Source organism: Drosophila sulfurigaster, chromosome X (genome assembly GCF_023558435.1).
Source record: "Drosophila sulfurigaster albostrigata strain 15112-1811.04 chromosome X, ASM2355843v2, whole genome shotgun sequence".
In the NCBI taxonomy this organism is placed as follows: domain Eukaryota; kingdom Metazoa; phylum Arthropoda; class Insecta; order Diptera; family Drosophilidae; genus Drosophila; species Drosophila sulfurigaster.
Window position 1 is genome coordinate 26,015,872 of NC_084885.1, and position 14,426 is coordinate 26,030,297.

Consider the following 14,426-nt stretch of genomic DNA (forward strand, 5'->3'; position numbering starts at 1 on the left):
AAGAGAGAGGGAGAGGGAGATGGAGAGAGTTGGGTAGAGTGAGACTTCTGTGTGCCAATTTATATGCCGTTAGCGTGCTGTCGAATGAGCATGAATATGAAGCGAATGCCAGAGTTACAATAAATAAGTAGACGAGTATACTCGACCTTTGCATACCCGCTAGGCATTTGCCGAAAATATTAATAATAGTTTGTCTGAATTACAGTTTCATCTCACTTATCGGCCACAATATATTTAGTATTAACTTTCACTTAGCAGCATTTATTACTCGCTTAAGGGCCACACAAAAAAAACACAAAGGAAAGAAAAAGCTTAGAAAACTGAAAAATTGCATTTACTTTTAGCGACATATTTGTTTGTTCTTGTTTGTGGCCGCTAAGTGAGATATGCGTTTGTTCAAATTAGAAGATGTATATTTTAGTTATTTAATACAAATTATACATTTATTTCGTGTATTTCTATTTCTATAATATTTCCGATTTAAGGCAGTAGAAAATCAAAGCTAATAAACCATCATTTTATCACGAGAGTTTGTGGCCGCTAAGCGAGATATGAGGGTATTAAAACTGAAAGATGTAAGTTTTAGTAATTCGATATAAATTTAACATATATTTTGTGTATTTATTTTATTTTCTAAGGCACAAGAAGAGCAGAGTTAGCCACTCACAACTTTATTCAGCAAGAGAAGATCTGAAACAGTGTGACCATATATTTTGTTTTGGGATTTTTATGGTGTTAATCAACGACACATCGATTATGTCATTATTAGAAGATATTTTGGTTTGAAATCTTCTATTTATCCGATTTAAATACGAAGCGATCCTTACAAATTGCCACTCACTCTCCAGCAAGAGAAGATCTGATACAGTGTGACCATATATTTAGTTTAGGGATTTTTATGGTGTTAATCAACGACGCATCGATTATGTCATTAGTAGAAGATATTTTGGTTTGAAATCTTCTGTTTATCCGATTTAAATACGAAGCGATCCCTTACAAATCGCTGACCACTTCATGGTTATACCCCATTAAGGTTCTGTGAGTACCGGGTATTCACTTGCCGCACTGAGCTACACAATGGAATGCTCCACTCGTTGCCTGGCTGCCTGCTTGGTTGGTTAGTTGGTTAGTTGGTTTGGCGGGCTGTCGAACGAGAACGAGACGCATTCGTCAATCGTTTTGGTGGCTGCCACTAAAAACTAAGGACACACTAATCAACAAACATTTACGCCGACATTGCGTGCATATTAAACAGCACACAAATCGCCTCCGCCTCCGCCTCCACTTCGAACTCCTCTCCGCTGTCACTTGTCGCCGGCAACAGCGAAAGAGTTATTAACTTGACTGCCACAATGCCACACACCTTCCCCTTCCACATCCATCTCCCTCTCTCTTTCTCATTCTATCTCTGTTTGGGCGTTACGTAAATTATGTTCTGCCATTTATCATTTAAAAGTTTAATGTGCCTCTATAAATTCAAGTTGCATGACTCGGAGCGTGGGAGGAGGCACAAAAGAGGAGGCAAGAGGCATGCCTCGCTATTAGTTGCAAAATAAATTGTTAAGCCCACTTCTTCTGTGGCAAACAAATTCTCGCTCGCTGAAGGTCAAAATACAGAATACAGCGAATCGAAGTGTATCGAAGTGAATGAAATGAATGGACTCATTGAACAAAACAATGCTTCAAGTTTCCACAATCTAAAGCTTTAGAAAACACTTGAACACTTGCTCTCTACTTCAGGTTTTCAATTTGTGCAATGTTTAATTAAGTACAATATTACAGTGTCCTCAAATTTGTTCGACCATTTTCTAAATGTATATTTTTTTATAGATAAACTCGGATTATTCGCTGAAGAGATTCATCACTTTTTGTTAGAGGTATGTAATTATATTTATCTTATGATTAAGTATATATACATTTTAAATTATTATTTTTGTATTATTTATATACTCATTTTTATAAGCGTTAACCATAACTGAAGTGGGATCGTAGTTGCTATCAATATACCAAATATAACTTCCGTCACACCCTGCGTATACTTAACATCGAGCATGCATTTTTTAATACTTGCCAATTTGACTTTGGGGTAGGACTTTTGCTCATTTTTCTAGTCAATATTGATTCGCTTGCGATTCGCCTGCGATTCGGTTGCGATTCGCCTGCGATTCGCAAGCGATTCGCTTGCGATTCGCCTACGATTCGCTTGCGATTCGCCTACGATTCGCTTGCGATTCGGTTGCGATTCGCTTGCGATTCGGTTGCGATTCGCTTGCGATTCGGTTGCGATTCGCCTGCGATTCGGTTGCGATTCGCTTGCGATTCGCCTGCGATTCGGTTGCGATTCGCTTGCGATTCGCCTGCGATTCGGTTGCGATTCGGTCGCGATTCGCCTGCGATTCGCCTGCGATTTGCCTGCGATTCGCCTGCGATTCGCCTGCGATTCGCCTGCGATTCGCCTGCGATTCGCCTGCGATTCGCTTGCGATTCGGTTGCGATTCGCCTGCGATTCGGTTGCGATTCGGTTGCGATTCGCCTGCGATTCGGTTGCGATTCGCCTGGGATTCTCTTGCGATTCGCCTGCGATTCGGTTGCGATTCGCCTGCGATTCGCTTGCGATTCGGTTGCGATTCGCTTGCGATTCGCTTGCGATTCGCTTGCGATTCGCTTGCGATTCGCTTGCGATTCGCCTGCGATTCGCCTGCGATTCGCTTGCGATTCGCATGCGATTTTGGAAAAAAAGTTCAAACCTTAGTGATTTAATAATACTTCAATTATTATATTGAAATATTTTAAAAATATAATATAACATAACATAAATCGCAGAAGCGATTCGCTTGCGATTCGGTTGCGATTCGCTTGCGATTCGGTTGCGATTCGCTTGCGATTCGGTTGCGATTCGGTTGCGATTCGGTTGCGATTCGCCTGCGATTCGGTTGCGATTCGCCTGCGATTCGCTTGCGATTCGGTTGCGATTCGGTTGCGATTCGGTTGCGATTCGCCTGCGATTCGGTTGCGATTCGCCTGCGATTCGCTTGAGATTCGCCTGCGATTCGCCTGCGATTCGGTTGCGATTCGCATGCGATTCGCCTGCGATTCTCCTGCGATTCGCATGCGATTTTTGAAAAAAAGTTCAAACCTTAGTGATTTAATAATACTTCAATTATTATATTGAAATATTTTAAAAATATAATATAACATAACATAAATCGCAGAAGCGATTCGCCTGCGATTCGCTTGCGATTCGGTTGCGATTCGCCTGCGATTCGGTTGCGATTCGCCTGCGATTCGGTTGCGATTCGCCTGCGATTCGCTTGCGATTCGGTTGCGAATCGCCTGCGATTCGGTTGCGATTCGCTTGCGATTCGGTTGCGATTCGCCTGCGATTCGCTTGCGATTCGGTTGCGATTCGCCTGGGATTCTCCTGCGATTCGCATGCGATTCGCCTGCGATTCGGTTGCGATTCGCCTGGGATTCTCCTGCGATTCGCATGCGATTTTTGAAAAAAAGTTCAAACCTTAGTGATTTAATAATACTTCAATTATTATATTGAAATATTTTAAAAATATAATATAACATAACATAAATCGCAGAAGCGATTCGCCTGCGATTCGCTTGCGATTCGGTTGCGATTCGCCTGCGATTCGGTTGCGATTCGCCTGCGATTCGGTTGCGATTCGGTTGCGATTCGCCTGCGATTCGGTTGCGATTCGCCTGGGATTCTCCTGCGATTCGCATGCGATTTTTGAAAAAAAGTTCAAACCTTAGTGATTTAATAATACTTCAATTATTATATTGAAATATTTTAAAAATATAATATAACATAACATAAATCGCAGAAGCGATTCGCCTGCGATTCGCTTGCGATTCGCCTACGATTCGCTTGCGATTCGCCTACGATTCGCTTGCGATTCGCCTGCGATTCGCTTGCGATTCGCCTACGATTCGCTTGCGATTCGGTTGCGATTCGCTTGCGATTCGCTTGCGATTCGCTTGCGATTCGCCTGCGATTCGGTTGCGATTCGCTTGCGATTCGGTTGCGATTCGCTTGCGATTCGCCTGCGATTCGCTTGCGATTTTCCTGCGATTCGCCTGCGATTCGCTTGCGATTCGGTTGCGATTCGCCTGCGATTCGCTTGCGATTCGGTTGCGATTCGCCTGCGATTCTCCTGCGATTCGCATGCGATTTTTGAAAAAAAGTTCAAACCTTAGTGATTTAATAATACTTCAATTATTATATTGAAATATTTTAAAAATATAATATAACATAACATAAATCGCAGAAGCGATTCGCCTGCGATTCTCTTGCGATTCGCCTGCGATTCGGTTGCGATTCGCCTGCGATTCGCTTGCGATTCGGTTGCGATTCGCCTGCGATTCGGTTGCGATTCGCTTGCGATTCGCCTGCGATTCGCTTGCGATTCGGTTGCGATTCGGTTGCGATTCGCTTGCGATTCGGTTGCGATTCGCCTGCGATTCGGTTGCGATTCGCCTGCGATTCGCTTGCGATTCGGTTGCGATTCGCTTGCGATTCGCCTGCGATTCGCCTGCGATTCGCTTGCGATTCGGTTGCGATTCGCCTGCGATTCGCATGCGATTTTGGAAAAAAAGTTCAAACCTTAGTGATTTAATAATACTTCAATTATTATATTGAAATATTTTAAAAATATAATATAACATAACATAAATCGCAGAAGCGATTCGCCTGCGATTCTCTTGCGATTCGCCTGCGATTCGGTTGCGATTCGCCTGCGATTCGCTTGCGATTCGGTTGCGATTCGGTTGCGATTCGCTTGCGATTCGGTTGCGATTCGCCTGCGATTCGGTTGCGATTCGCCTGCGATTCGCTTGCGATTCGGTTGCGATTCGCTTGCGATTCGCCTGCGATTCGCCTGCGATTCGGTTGCGATTCGCCTGCGATTCGCTTGCGATTCGGTTGCGATTCGCTTGCGATTCGGTTGCGATTCGCTTGCGATTCGCCTGCGATTCGGTTGCGATTCGCCTGCGATTCGCTTGCGATTCGGTTGCGATTCGCCTGCGATTCGGTTGCGATTCGCTTGCGATTCGCCTGCGATTCGCTTGCGATTCGGTTGCGATTCGGTTGCGATTCGCTTGCGATTCGCCTGCGATTCGGTTGCGATTCGCCTGCGATTCGCTTGCGATTCGCCTGCGATTCGCTTGCGATTCGGTTGCGATTCGCCTGCGATTCGGTTGCGATTCGGTTGCGATTCGCTTGCGATTCGGTTGCGATTCGGTTGCGATTCGCCTGCGATTCGCTTGCGATTCGGTTGCGATTCGCTTGCGATTCGCTTGCGATTCGCCTGCGATTCGCTTGCGATTCGCCTGCGATTCGCCTGCGATTCGGTTGCGATTCGGTTGCGATTCGGTTGCGATTCGCCTGCGATTCGCATGCGATTTTTGAAAAAAAGTTCAAACCTTAGTGATTTAATAATACTTCAATTATTATATTGAAATATTTTAAAAATATAATATAACATAACATAAATCGCAGAAGCGATTCGCTTGCGATTCGGTTGCGATTCGCTTGCGATTCGGTTGCGATTCGCCTGCGATTCGCTTGCGATTCGGTTGCGATTCGGTTGCGATTCGCCTGCGATTCGGTTGCGATTCGCCTGCGATTCGCTTGCGATTCGCCTGCGATTCGCATGCGATTTTGGAAAAAAAGTTCAAACCTTAGTGATTTAATAATACTTCAATTATTATATTGAAATATTTTAAAAATATAATATAACATAACATAAATCGCAGAAGCGATTCGCCTGCGATTCTCTTGCGATTCGCCTGCGATTCGGTTGCGATTCGCCTGCGATTCGCTTGCGATTCGGTTGCGATTCGCTTGCGATTCGGTTGCGATTCGCTTGCGATTCGCCTGCGATTCGGTTGCGATTCGCTTGCGATTCGCCTGCGATTCGCTTGCGATTCGGTTGCGATTCGGTTGCGATTCGCTTGCGATTCGGTTGCGATTCGCCTGCGATTCGGTTGCGATTCGCCTGCGATTCGCTTGCGATTCGGTTGCGATTCGCTTGCGATTCGCTTGCGATTCGCCTGCGATTCGCCTGCGATTCGCTTGCGATTCGGTTGCGATTCGCCTGCGATTCGCATGCGATTTTGGAAAAAAAGTTCAAACCTTAGTGATTTAATAATACTTCAATTATTATATTGAAATATTTTAAAAATATAATATAACATAACATAAATCGCAGAAGCGATTCGCTTGCGATTCGGTTGCGATTCGCTTGCGATTCGGTTGCGATTCGCCTGCGATTCGCTTGCGATTCGGTTGCGATTCGGTTGCGATTCGCCTGCGATTCGGTTGCGATTCGCCTGCGATTCGCTTGCGATTCGCCTGCGATTTGCCTGCGATTCGCTTGCGATTCGGTTGCGATTCGCCTGCGATTCGGTTGCGATTCGCCTGCGATTCGCTTGCGATTCGGTTGCGATTCGGTTGCGATTCGGTTGCGATTCGCCTGCGATTCGGTTGCGATTCGCCTGCGATTCGCCTGCGATTCGCTTGAGATTCGCCTGCGATTCGCTTGAGATTCGCCTGCGATTCGCCTGCGATTCGGTTGCGATTCTCATGCGATTCGCCTGCGATTCTCCTGCGATTCGCATGCGATTTTTGAAAAAAAGTTCAAACCTTAGTGATTTAATAATACTTCAATTATTATATTGAAATATTTTAAAAATATAATATAACATAACATAAATCGCAGAAGCGATTCGCCTGCGATTCGCTTGCGATTCGGTTGCGATTCGCCTGCGATTCGGTTGCGATTCGCCTGCGATTCGGTTGCGATTCGCCTGCGATTCGCTTGCGATTCGGTTGCGATTCGCCTGCGATTCGCAAGCGATTCGGTTGCGATTCGCCTGCGATTCGGTTGCGATTCGCTTGCTATTCGCCTGCGATTCGGTTGCGATTCGGTTGCGATTCGCTTGCGATTCGCCTGCGATTCGGTTGCGATTCGGTTGCGATTCGCCTGCGATTCGGTTGCGATTCGCCTGCGATTTCTGTGTTAATCTTGAACAAGTTTTTTGGGTTCGACAAGAACTCAAAAGTAGGCTTTGATTTTTTCTCATGGGAGAAGTCGAAACAGAAGGCAACTTTGAAATTGTGGGATTTCAAAAATATCTGAGAAAATGGATACGTATCCGTATACGTTTGGTATCCGAAAGATACAAATGCCAGCTTGTACGATGCCAATGAAAAATTCAAGGCGATGATCATTGTCATTGTGCTGATGGTGTTCTTTGGCTTGGGATTGGGATTGATCCATATACTCAATTAGCTGTCAAAATATTTGATTTTAGCCGCAAGTAGATGAAGATTTTATATGTATCAAGGACTCGATAGCATGCATGTTAAATATGAGCTGAAACTTAAGAGAAGATTGCTAACAAAAAATATAGTAAGTTATAAATATTTGAAAGGTGAACCCAAAGTGAAATGAGGATAGGTTAGAAAGTGATTCTGATGCTTCACAACTATTCATTTATTTTATTTTTGAATACGAGTGAAAATAAGTTCAATTTGTAGTGTTGGTAATTGAAGTATAACGCGTTGTTGTGGCAACTTGAGGTGACGCAAAAAAAAAAACTTAGCTGGAGGGTAAAGAAAAAAAAAAGGAAAGAAAAAGAGTTGAAGGATATTGGGGCCAAAATATTTGCGAGGCGACAGAAAGTGGTTTAGGAATGCGACAGACTGACGTCAGACTGTGTGGCAGCTTGGCCAGCACGTGGCAGAGTGTGGCAGAGTGTGGCACGTGGCACGTGGCAAAGTGAGAGAGCGAGAGCGAGAGAAAAAGAGCTGAGGACACTTCTTACACTTCCTTCTTCCCACTTCCCACTTCCACTTCCACTTGACTCCGTGCCATGCGGCATGCAATTTGTTTAGTGTGTGAAAATGAAACATTTTTTTGCCCTGCCGCACACTTGCCTCTTCCCCCTCTCTCTCTCTCTCTCTCTCATCTTCGTTTGTTGTAAGACGTCGCACAACACGGCGAATGATTGATGGTTGTTCCGAAACGCAGAAGCTCTGCAAAACAAATGAAACTTTTGTTTCTTGCATAATAAAATAACGTAAACAGCGCTGGAGGAGGACTTTGAACACTGCAGCTGGATAGGCAAAAGCAGGACACTTCGGGCAGCAGGCAGCAGAAAGCTGGCAGCTGGCTAAAAGGAGCAAACAGGATGAGTTAGCCAAAGACAAAACCCCAAGAAAATGACAACGAGAGAGAGGTGAGATATTTGTTTTACGGTGAGGAGGAAGAAGTAAGAATAACTAGTTTTCCAATCACATGGCGAGTGAAATGCTCTTAAAAAACTAATAATATTTTTACTGAGTGGATAAACAACACTTTTTATACCCGCTACTCATAGGTTAAAAAGGTATTTTAACTTTGCGCTGGCAGGAAATGTATGTATGTAATAGGTAAAAGGACCGACCCTATATAGTATATATATACTCAATCAGCGTGAACAGCCAAGATGATATCACAAAGTCCGTATGTCTGTATGAACAAATAGATCTCAGAGACTTTAAGATATAGAGATATCATTTTTTTCAATTGCACTTGCTTGCAAAATGTTTCAAACTTTAACCACGCCCACTTCCGCCCCTGAAAATTTAAAGAACTCGAATCACACGCATAATTTGTAAGCTAGAGTCGCGAACTTTTGGTACATACAATAATATCTATACCTTTTATAATATAATATATATAACATAATAATATAATAGTATAATAATATAATAATATATACCTACTATGGGTCTTAGTTTTGCATTGTATAATATATTTTGAGTGATCTATTATATGCAGGAATAAAATACAGCCCCTGGTATATTTTATGTATTTTTGCGGTATATTTTTAAATTAACACCCCACTTTTTCATGTCATTCAAAATAGGTAGAGGGTATCTCACAGTCCAGCACACTCGTATATTGTTTTTTTTTATACTAGTTTTTCATTTATTTTTATTTTATTTTTAATTTTATATTTTCATTAATTATTTTTGTGTTTTGCTTTATTTTATTTTATTTTATTTTATGTTATTTTTATTTTCGTTTTATTATACACATTATTATTTTTTTTTTGTTCTATTTTTTTTTGTTATTTTTGTACTTTATTTAATTTTCTTTCTTTCATTATTTGTATTAGAAACTAAGTCTAAGCAGCCAAAAATTTGACCGCTTAAGGGTTCAAATAAAAAGTTCTTTACAGTCTGGTAATGAAGTTAATTATCTATTTATCTATGGAAATTAGTTTTTATTTTATATTGATGTAGATTTTTAAAATGAAAAAGATTGAAATGATGTGAAATTGTGATAAAGTGATTTCTGAAAAAAAAATTCAAATGGCACAAAAATATGCAAATACCCGGACGTAGAAGAAGAGCAGCGAATAAGAAGAAGAAGAAGATGCGAGTGAGTGAGTGAGAGGGAGATATGTACAACTAACGCTTAATTCCTGCAAGACGAAAAGAATTTTTCAATTTTACGCCAAAATAAGTTCGGGCCGAGCGACGTAATTTTTCAAAATCAACGCAGGGGAGCGCCAAGGGGGGAAGCGAAGCGGGTGGAAACCAAACGGGTGAAAGGAGGGAAAAGGAAAGGAAAAGGAAAAGTCGACTTATTAGATGGCGTAATTACTTGGTAATCATTTCAATAAGCGCAGCACAACAAAAGCATTTTAAAGCCTTGCCACAAGCTCAAGTTGAGTGTGCCTGTGTATATGTGTGTGTGTACATGTGTATGTGTGTGTGTGTGTGTGTGTGTGTTAGACATGTTACCGAAAACCGAAAGTGTCAAAGCTTATAAACGTCAGACATAATTATGCCTGCAGGATAATTGTTTAGACACATGAGCATAATGAAAACATGACACGGCATCCTGCGAGGATCAAATGCGAGTGTGCGCGCGACTCTCTCTGTGTGTGTGTCGGTGTGTGTGTTAGCTAATGTGCAAAGTGTGTGCCAGTCCCCCTCTCCCCCTCCCCCTCTCCCTCCCTCTCCCGCTCTTGCCTTTGCACACTCCCAGCTGGCAACACTTGGGCTTCAACAAGCGCCAAAGGCGTCTGGCATTTGGCAGGCGTTGGCACTAGACAGCTGATGGGTAGCCGAGGGGGGTAGGAGGACTCGAAAGTGGAGTAGGGGAGGGAGAACGGGAAGGGGAAAGAAGAGGAGAAACTGTAGCTGTTGCTGTTGCTGCTGCTGAAGACATCAAGCGACCACGTGCAACGCCAACAGTCAAAAGCACAAACAAAAGAGCGAAAGAGATGGAGATAAAGATGGCGATGGAAATGGAGATGGAGAGAGGCAGAAACGAAGAGAGAGCGAGAGAAATGAAGCTACAGCTTCACTTGTTGTTGTTGCTGTTGCTGTTTGCTACTCGACACTTCACACACACACAGTCGCACACACACACACTTGCACACACTCGCATTGCCCTCACACGCATTTTAATTACTGTTATCATTATGAATCGCATACACTTGCTAATTAGTGTGTTACACTTTCATCTATGTAGTGTTTAGGCACATACACACACACACTCACACACACACACACACACACACACACACACACACACTCTTGGACACCCTGCAACCCCTGCAGCTATTGGGCAAGTGTTTAACATAATGAACACGCGTATTACGCATGGAATTAACATGACAGTTAACAAATTATAGCTACACTAACACAAAGTGTCAGCACGACTTAAACATACCCTGTAAAAGTACGGTTAATATACAAAAGAAATGTATTAAACATACTTTGTAAAATGCGTATAATATACGAACATGACAGTTAACAAAAAAGCACAAGTGTTAGCACGCCTAAACATACCCTGTAAAAATACGTTCAACGTATCAATGAAATGCATTAAACATACAATGTATTATGCGAAAAATATACCAACATGATAGTTAACAATTAATAGCTACAAAACCACAAAGGGTCAGCAGGACTTAAACATACCCTGTAATATGCTTACACCTGACTAATCCATTAGCTTTTTATTTGCATACATTGTACTAAATATAGCTCATTTTATTGTAAGCTAAGTATGATTACAGGGTATAATGCAGTCGGTCTGCCAGTTTGCAACTTAAACTACAATAATTAATAAATTATATACAACAAAAAAGTACTGACAGAAAAGGCACGAAAATAAGCAAGTGAACTAAATTGAGTTTCGCTAGAATCTAGACGAAGCGCAGCCGATTTACAGGGTATAGACAATCAATTCAACCAAAGAAGCGTTGAACGTTCAAAACAAATATTTATAAATGATAGAAAGTATAGATACAACGTAATCAAGAATTCTAGAAGTAAAGAGCTGCAACCCTCCGCATACCCTGTGTGCCTCCTTAAGCCAAGTTCAACTCTACTTGCTCTGCAAATATAATAATTAGTATATAGAAAATTGCTGTCGCTAGGGTTTTTATCGCTCCAGAGGGAGCTCTTTTTGAAAGACATTTGCTGGACAACTCAACACGCAATTTTAAACATATCTCCAATTACCTTTCGCAGTTAACGTTTGAATTCGGCGCCCACTTTTTGGCTGCGATATTGATAACTTCAATCGATACTTTGCTGAGCGATTTGGCTCTAAATAATCCAGCAGTAAACTGTGCGCGCCAAACACACATTTTCAAATAATCAACGAGAGTTTACTTTACTTAGTACAGAATGCTTATTAATAATAGTTATTATATATATTTAAACTCAACAAATTATGTTTTTCTACCTTATTACAGATGTGATGCGTTGACAACAATCGATAGCTTGGCAATCAGCATGCCGCCACATTTTCCAAACACCTGCTGCTTACAAATTTTGTGGCATACTTTCGGGCGGCGCTTGAAATAGAGGTAAGTTGCTGCTTGCAGCGTGTGTTACTAAATTATTATAGAATATTGTATTTAATCGTAAACTAGAGCGCAGTTACGTTCAGCGTTGTAGACCATTTAGTAAAACAAAGTACAAGTTGAAGGGCAAGTTGTTAGGGTAAATCTCTTGGTATTACAATTGCAAAACTTTAGGTGATGCCAAAAATGTCAACGGGCCCATTTCCGACCACAAAAGCGAACAAAAGCAAAAGCAGATATCTCGAGCCACAGATTTCGCATATTACGCTCATTCAGTTTCATTGTTATGCTTATGTGCCCATTACAACCCCTTTTTCTTACACGTTGCACTTGAGGCACTGCAACCATGTTTAAGCTGTTTTTAAGCATTTCCTAGTGGCCTTCGAAATAAGCTAAAAAACAAGTAAAACACTTTCCTGCACACAAAAAATAATGCTTCTAATATTAAAAGTAGATATGCATATATTGTTTAATACAATTTAAGTCATGGTGCCCAACAGCATTTGAACATAGATTCAGCGCGCCTGGGTAATTACCTATCGCTGTTAATGCACTCTTAGCTATCGATATCGATTACTTGGTGAGTTGCTAGTGCAGCTGTGCGAGTTTTGCAGGTGCAAATATACCAAAGCAACACTGTGTTGGTATATTTTGTCTGCCGTTTAGCAGGTTTATTTTTAGGCAATTCAAACTGCGGTCGTATTGTTTTTGTTCATTTTTATGCTCTTCTTCGTTCGGTTCGGTTCGGCATATATATTTGTGTTTGTTGCTTGCGAAGCTCCGCGCGCATTTAATTTCGTCATTTAACAATATGTTTTAAACAAATTGTTGCGCCGCGCTACGCTCTCGGATTTGTTTTTTTTTTTTTTGTTGGCGCAAAGCCAAGCCGCCCCTGCATATAAAAAGGAAATAGCACAAATGTTCAAGTTATCGGCAACAAGTAAATAAAAAAAAAAACAAGACTCCAGTGTGTGTAAATTTTTTTCCCCTCGTCTTATTTATGTGCATGTTGTATTATGCTTGTGTGTGTGCGAGAGTGTGTTGGAGTGTTTACAACGCCGCCGTGGCTGCTGCCTGAATTAATTTGTGTGTGTGTGTATGTGTGTGTGTTACTTGTATTAGTTAATAACTAATTTAAAATAGTTGCTTTTTTCTTTTGCTTTGAATTTGCGCATAAAAATGCAGAGCGGCTGCGACAGCGGCGTCGACGTCGACGGCCATTGAAATTTCACCGAAAAATAACAAAAAGAAAGAAACAATTTGTACTAAAAGCATCAACCAAAACGTGACTAGTTTATTTTATTAATGCAGCAGCGACGTCGCCAGCAGCAGAAGCAGCAACAACAACAATTACAAGTGAATTTATTTTGTCTTCTTTTGCGACGTCGCTGCCGCAGTCGCTGTTGCGCCGCCGCATTTCGTACATGAGAATGAGCGAGTGTCTGTGTGTGTGTATGTGCGAGTAAAGGGCGGCGACAGCAATTTACAGTGTTGTTGCTGTTGTTGAAATAAATGCGTGCAATTAGCATTAATATAATTACAAATGCTGGTGTAGGTGGAGTGGGGTGCAATAATTGTAGAAGAACAGCTTCAGCATTAAATCAGCAACAACAACAACAACAACAATTGCTTAGTAATTGCCGTTGCGAACGCGCAGTTATTTCGTAATGCAGCCAACAGCAATAACAGAAGAAGAAGCAGCAGCAGCAGAGGAAGAAGAGACAACAACTGCGTCGGTTGTAAAGCGCCGTTATTACACGCACTCGCACACACAAAGAGACTCGTGCAGCTGTGTGTGTGTGTGTGCGCAATGCACATTCACACGCACTTGTGCGTGGCTCTCTTTGCACCACAGGCTGCAGCGTCGCGTCATTTGCTTTGCTTTCTACCTGCAGAAAAAAGTAGTAGCAGCGGCAGCGCTGCGTGCTCTCTCGCTCTCGCTCGCCTGATATTATTCAAGAGAGGATATTACTGGCGCTCTCAGCAGCAGCATTTTGGCAGCGACGCATTCCTTGAATTGCAGTCAGCGTCGCTCGCGTCATCAATTCTGCCGCTGTCGCAGTCGCAGTCACAGTCATTAGCGCAAAAAAAAAATAGCAACAATTTTAAAAGTAATTCTTGTTTTTGTTATAGTACTACATATATAGCTAAAAACGCCGCCTTAGCTGTCACAAAACCAAGTGCAATATTATTTAAGTGAAAGAAAGAAAGAGAGAGAGTGATAGTTATTCACGCACACAAAACATAAAGACAAATGATGTTATAACAAAAACAACAACAACACAACGACAACTGCAAATACAAGAAGAAGAGCGACTTTTGGGATTTCTACTGTACTCGCAATGGAGCAGCAGCAACAAAAACAACAACTGCTACAACAAAAGCACAACAAACGAAAAAAACATCAACAACAACAAAAACATCGACAACAACACACTTTACTTGCTTTTATCATTTTGACAATTTGCTGGCCACAGGTGAGTGACGTTATTTCAACTCTCTTTCCTCTTTTTCCCTCTTTCTACGTGCCTTTAGCT

The 14,426-nt window shown here is 41.9% G+C and overlaps 1 protein-coding gene across 3 annotated transcripts in view; it reads left to right on the forward strand.

Moving 5' to 3' along the window:
• The first annotated feature begins 12,617 nt into the window (after positions 1 to 12,617).
• The window catches only part of LOC133847437 (tyrosine-protein phosphatase 10D), a 28,812-nt gene continuing 27,003 nt past the window's right edge, over positions 12,618 to 14,426 (forward strand). For all 3 annotated transcript variants that reach the window (XM_062282475.1, XM_062282476.1, XM_062282477.1), the window contains exons 1-2: positions 12,618 to 12,829; positions 14,023 to 14,366. In XM_062282475.1, the coding sequence (XP_062138459.1) occupies positions 14,232 to 14,366 (135 nt within the window). In that variant the 5' untranslated portion in view covers positions 12,618 to 12,829; positions 14,023 to 14,231. The remainder of the gene's footprint in view (positions 12,830 to 14,022; positions 14,367 to 14,426) is intronic.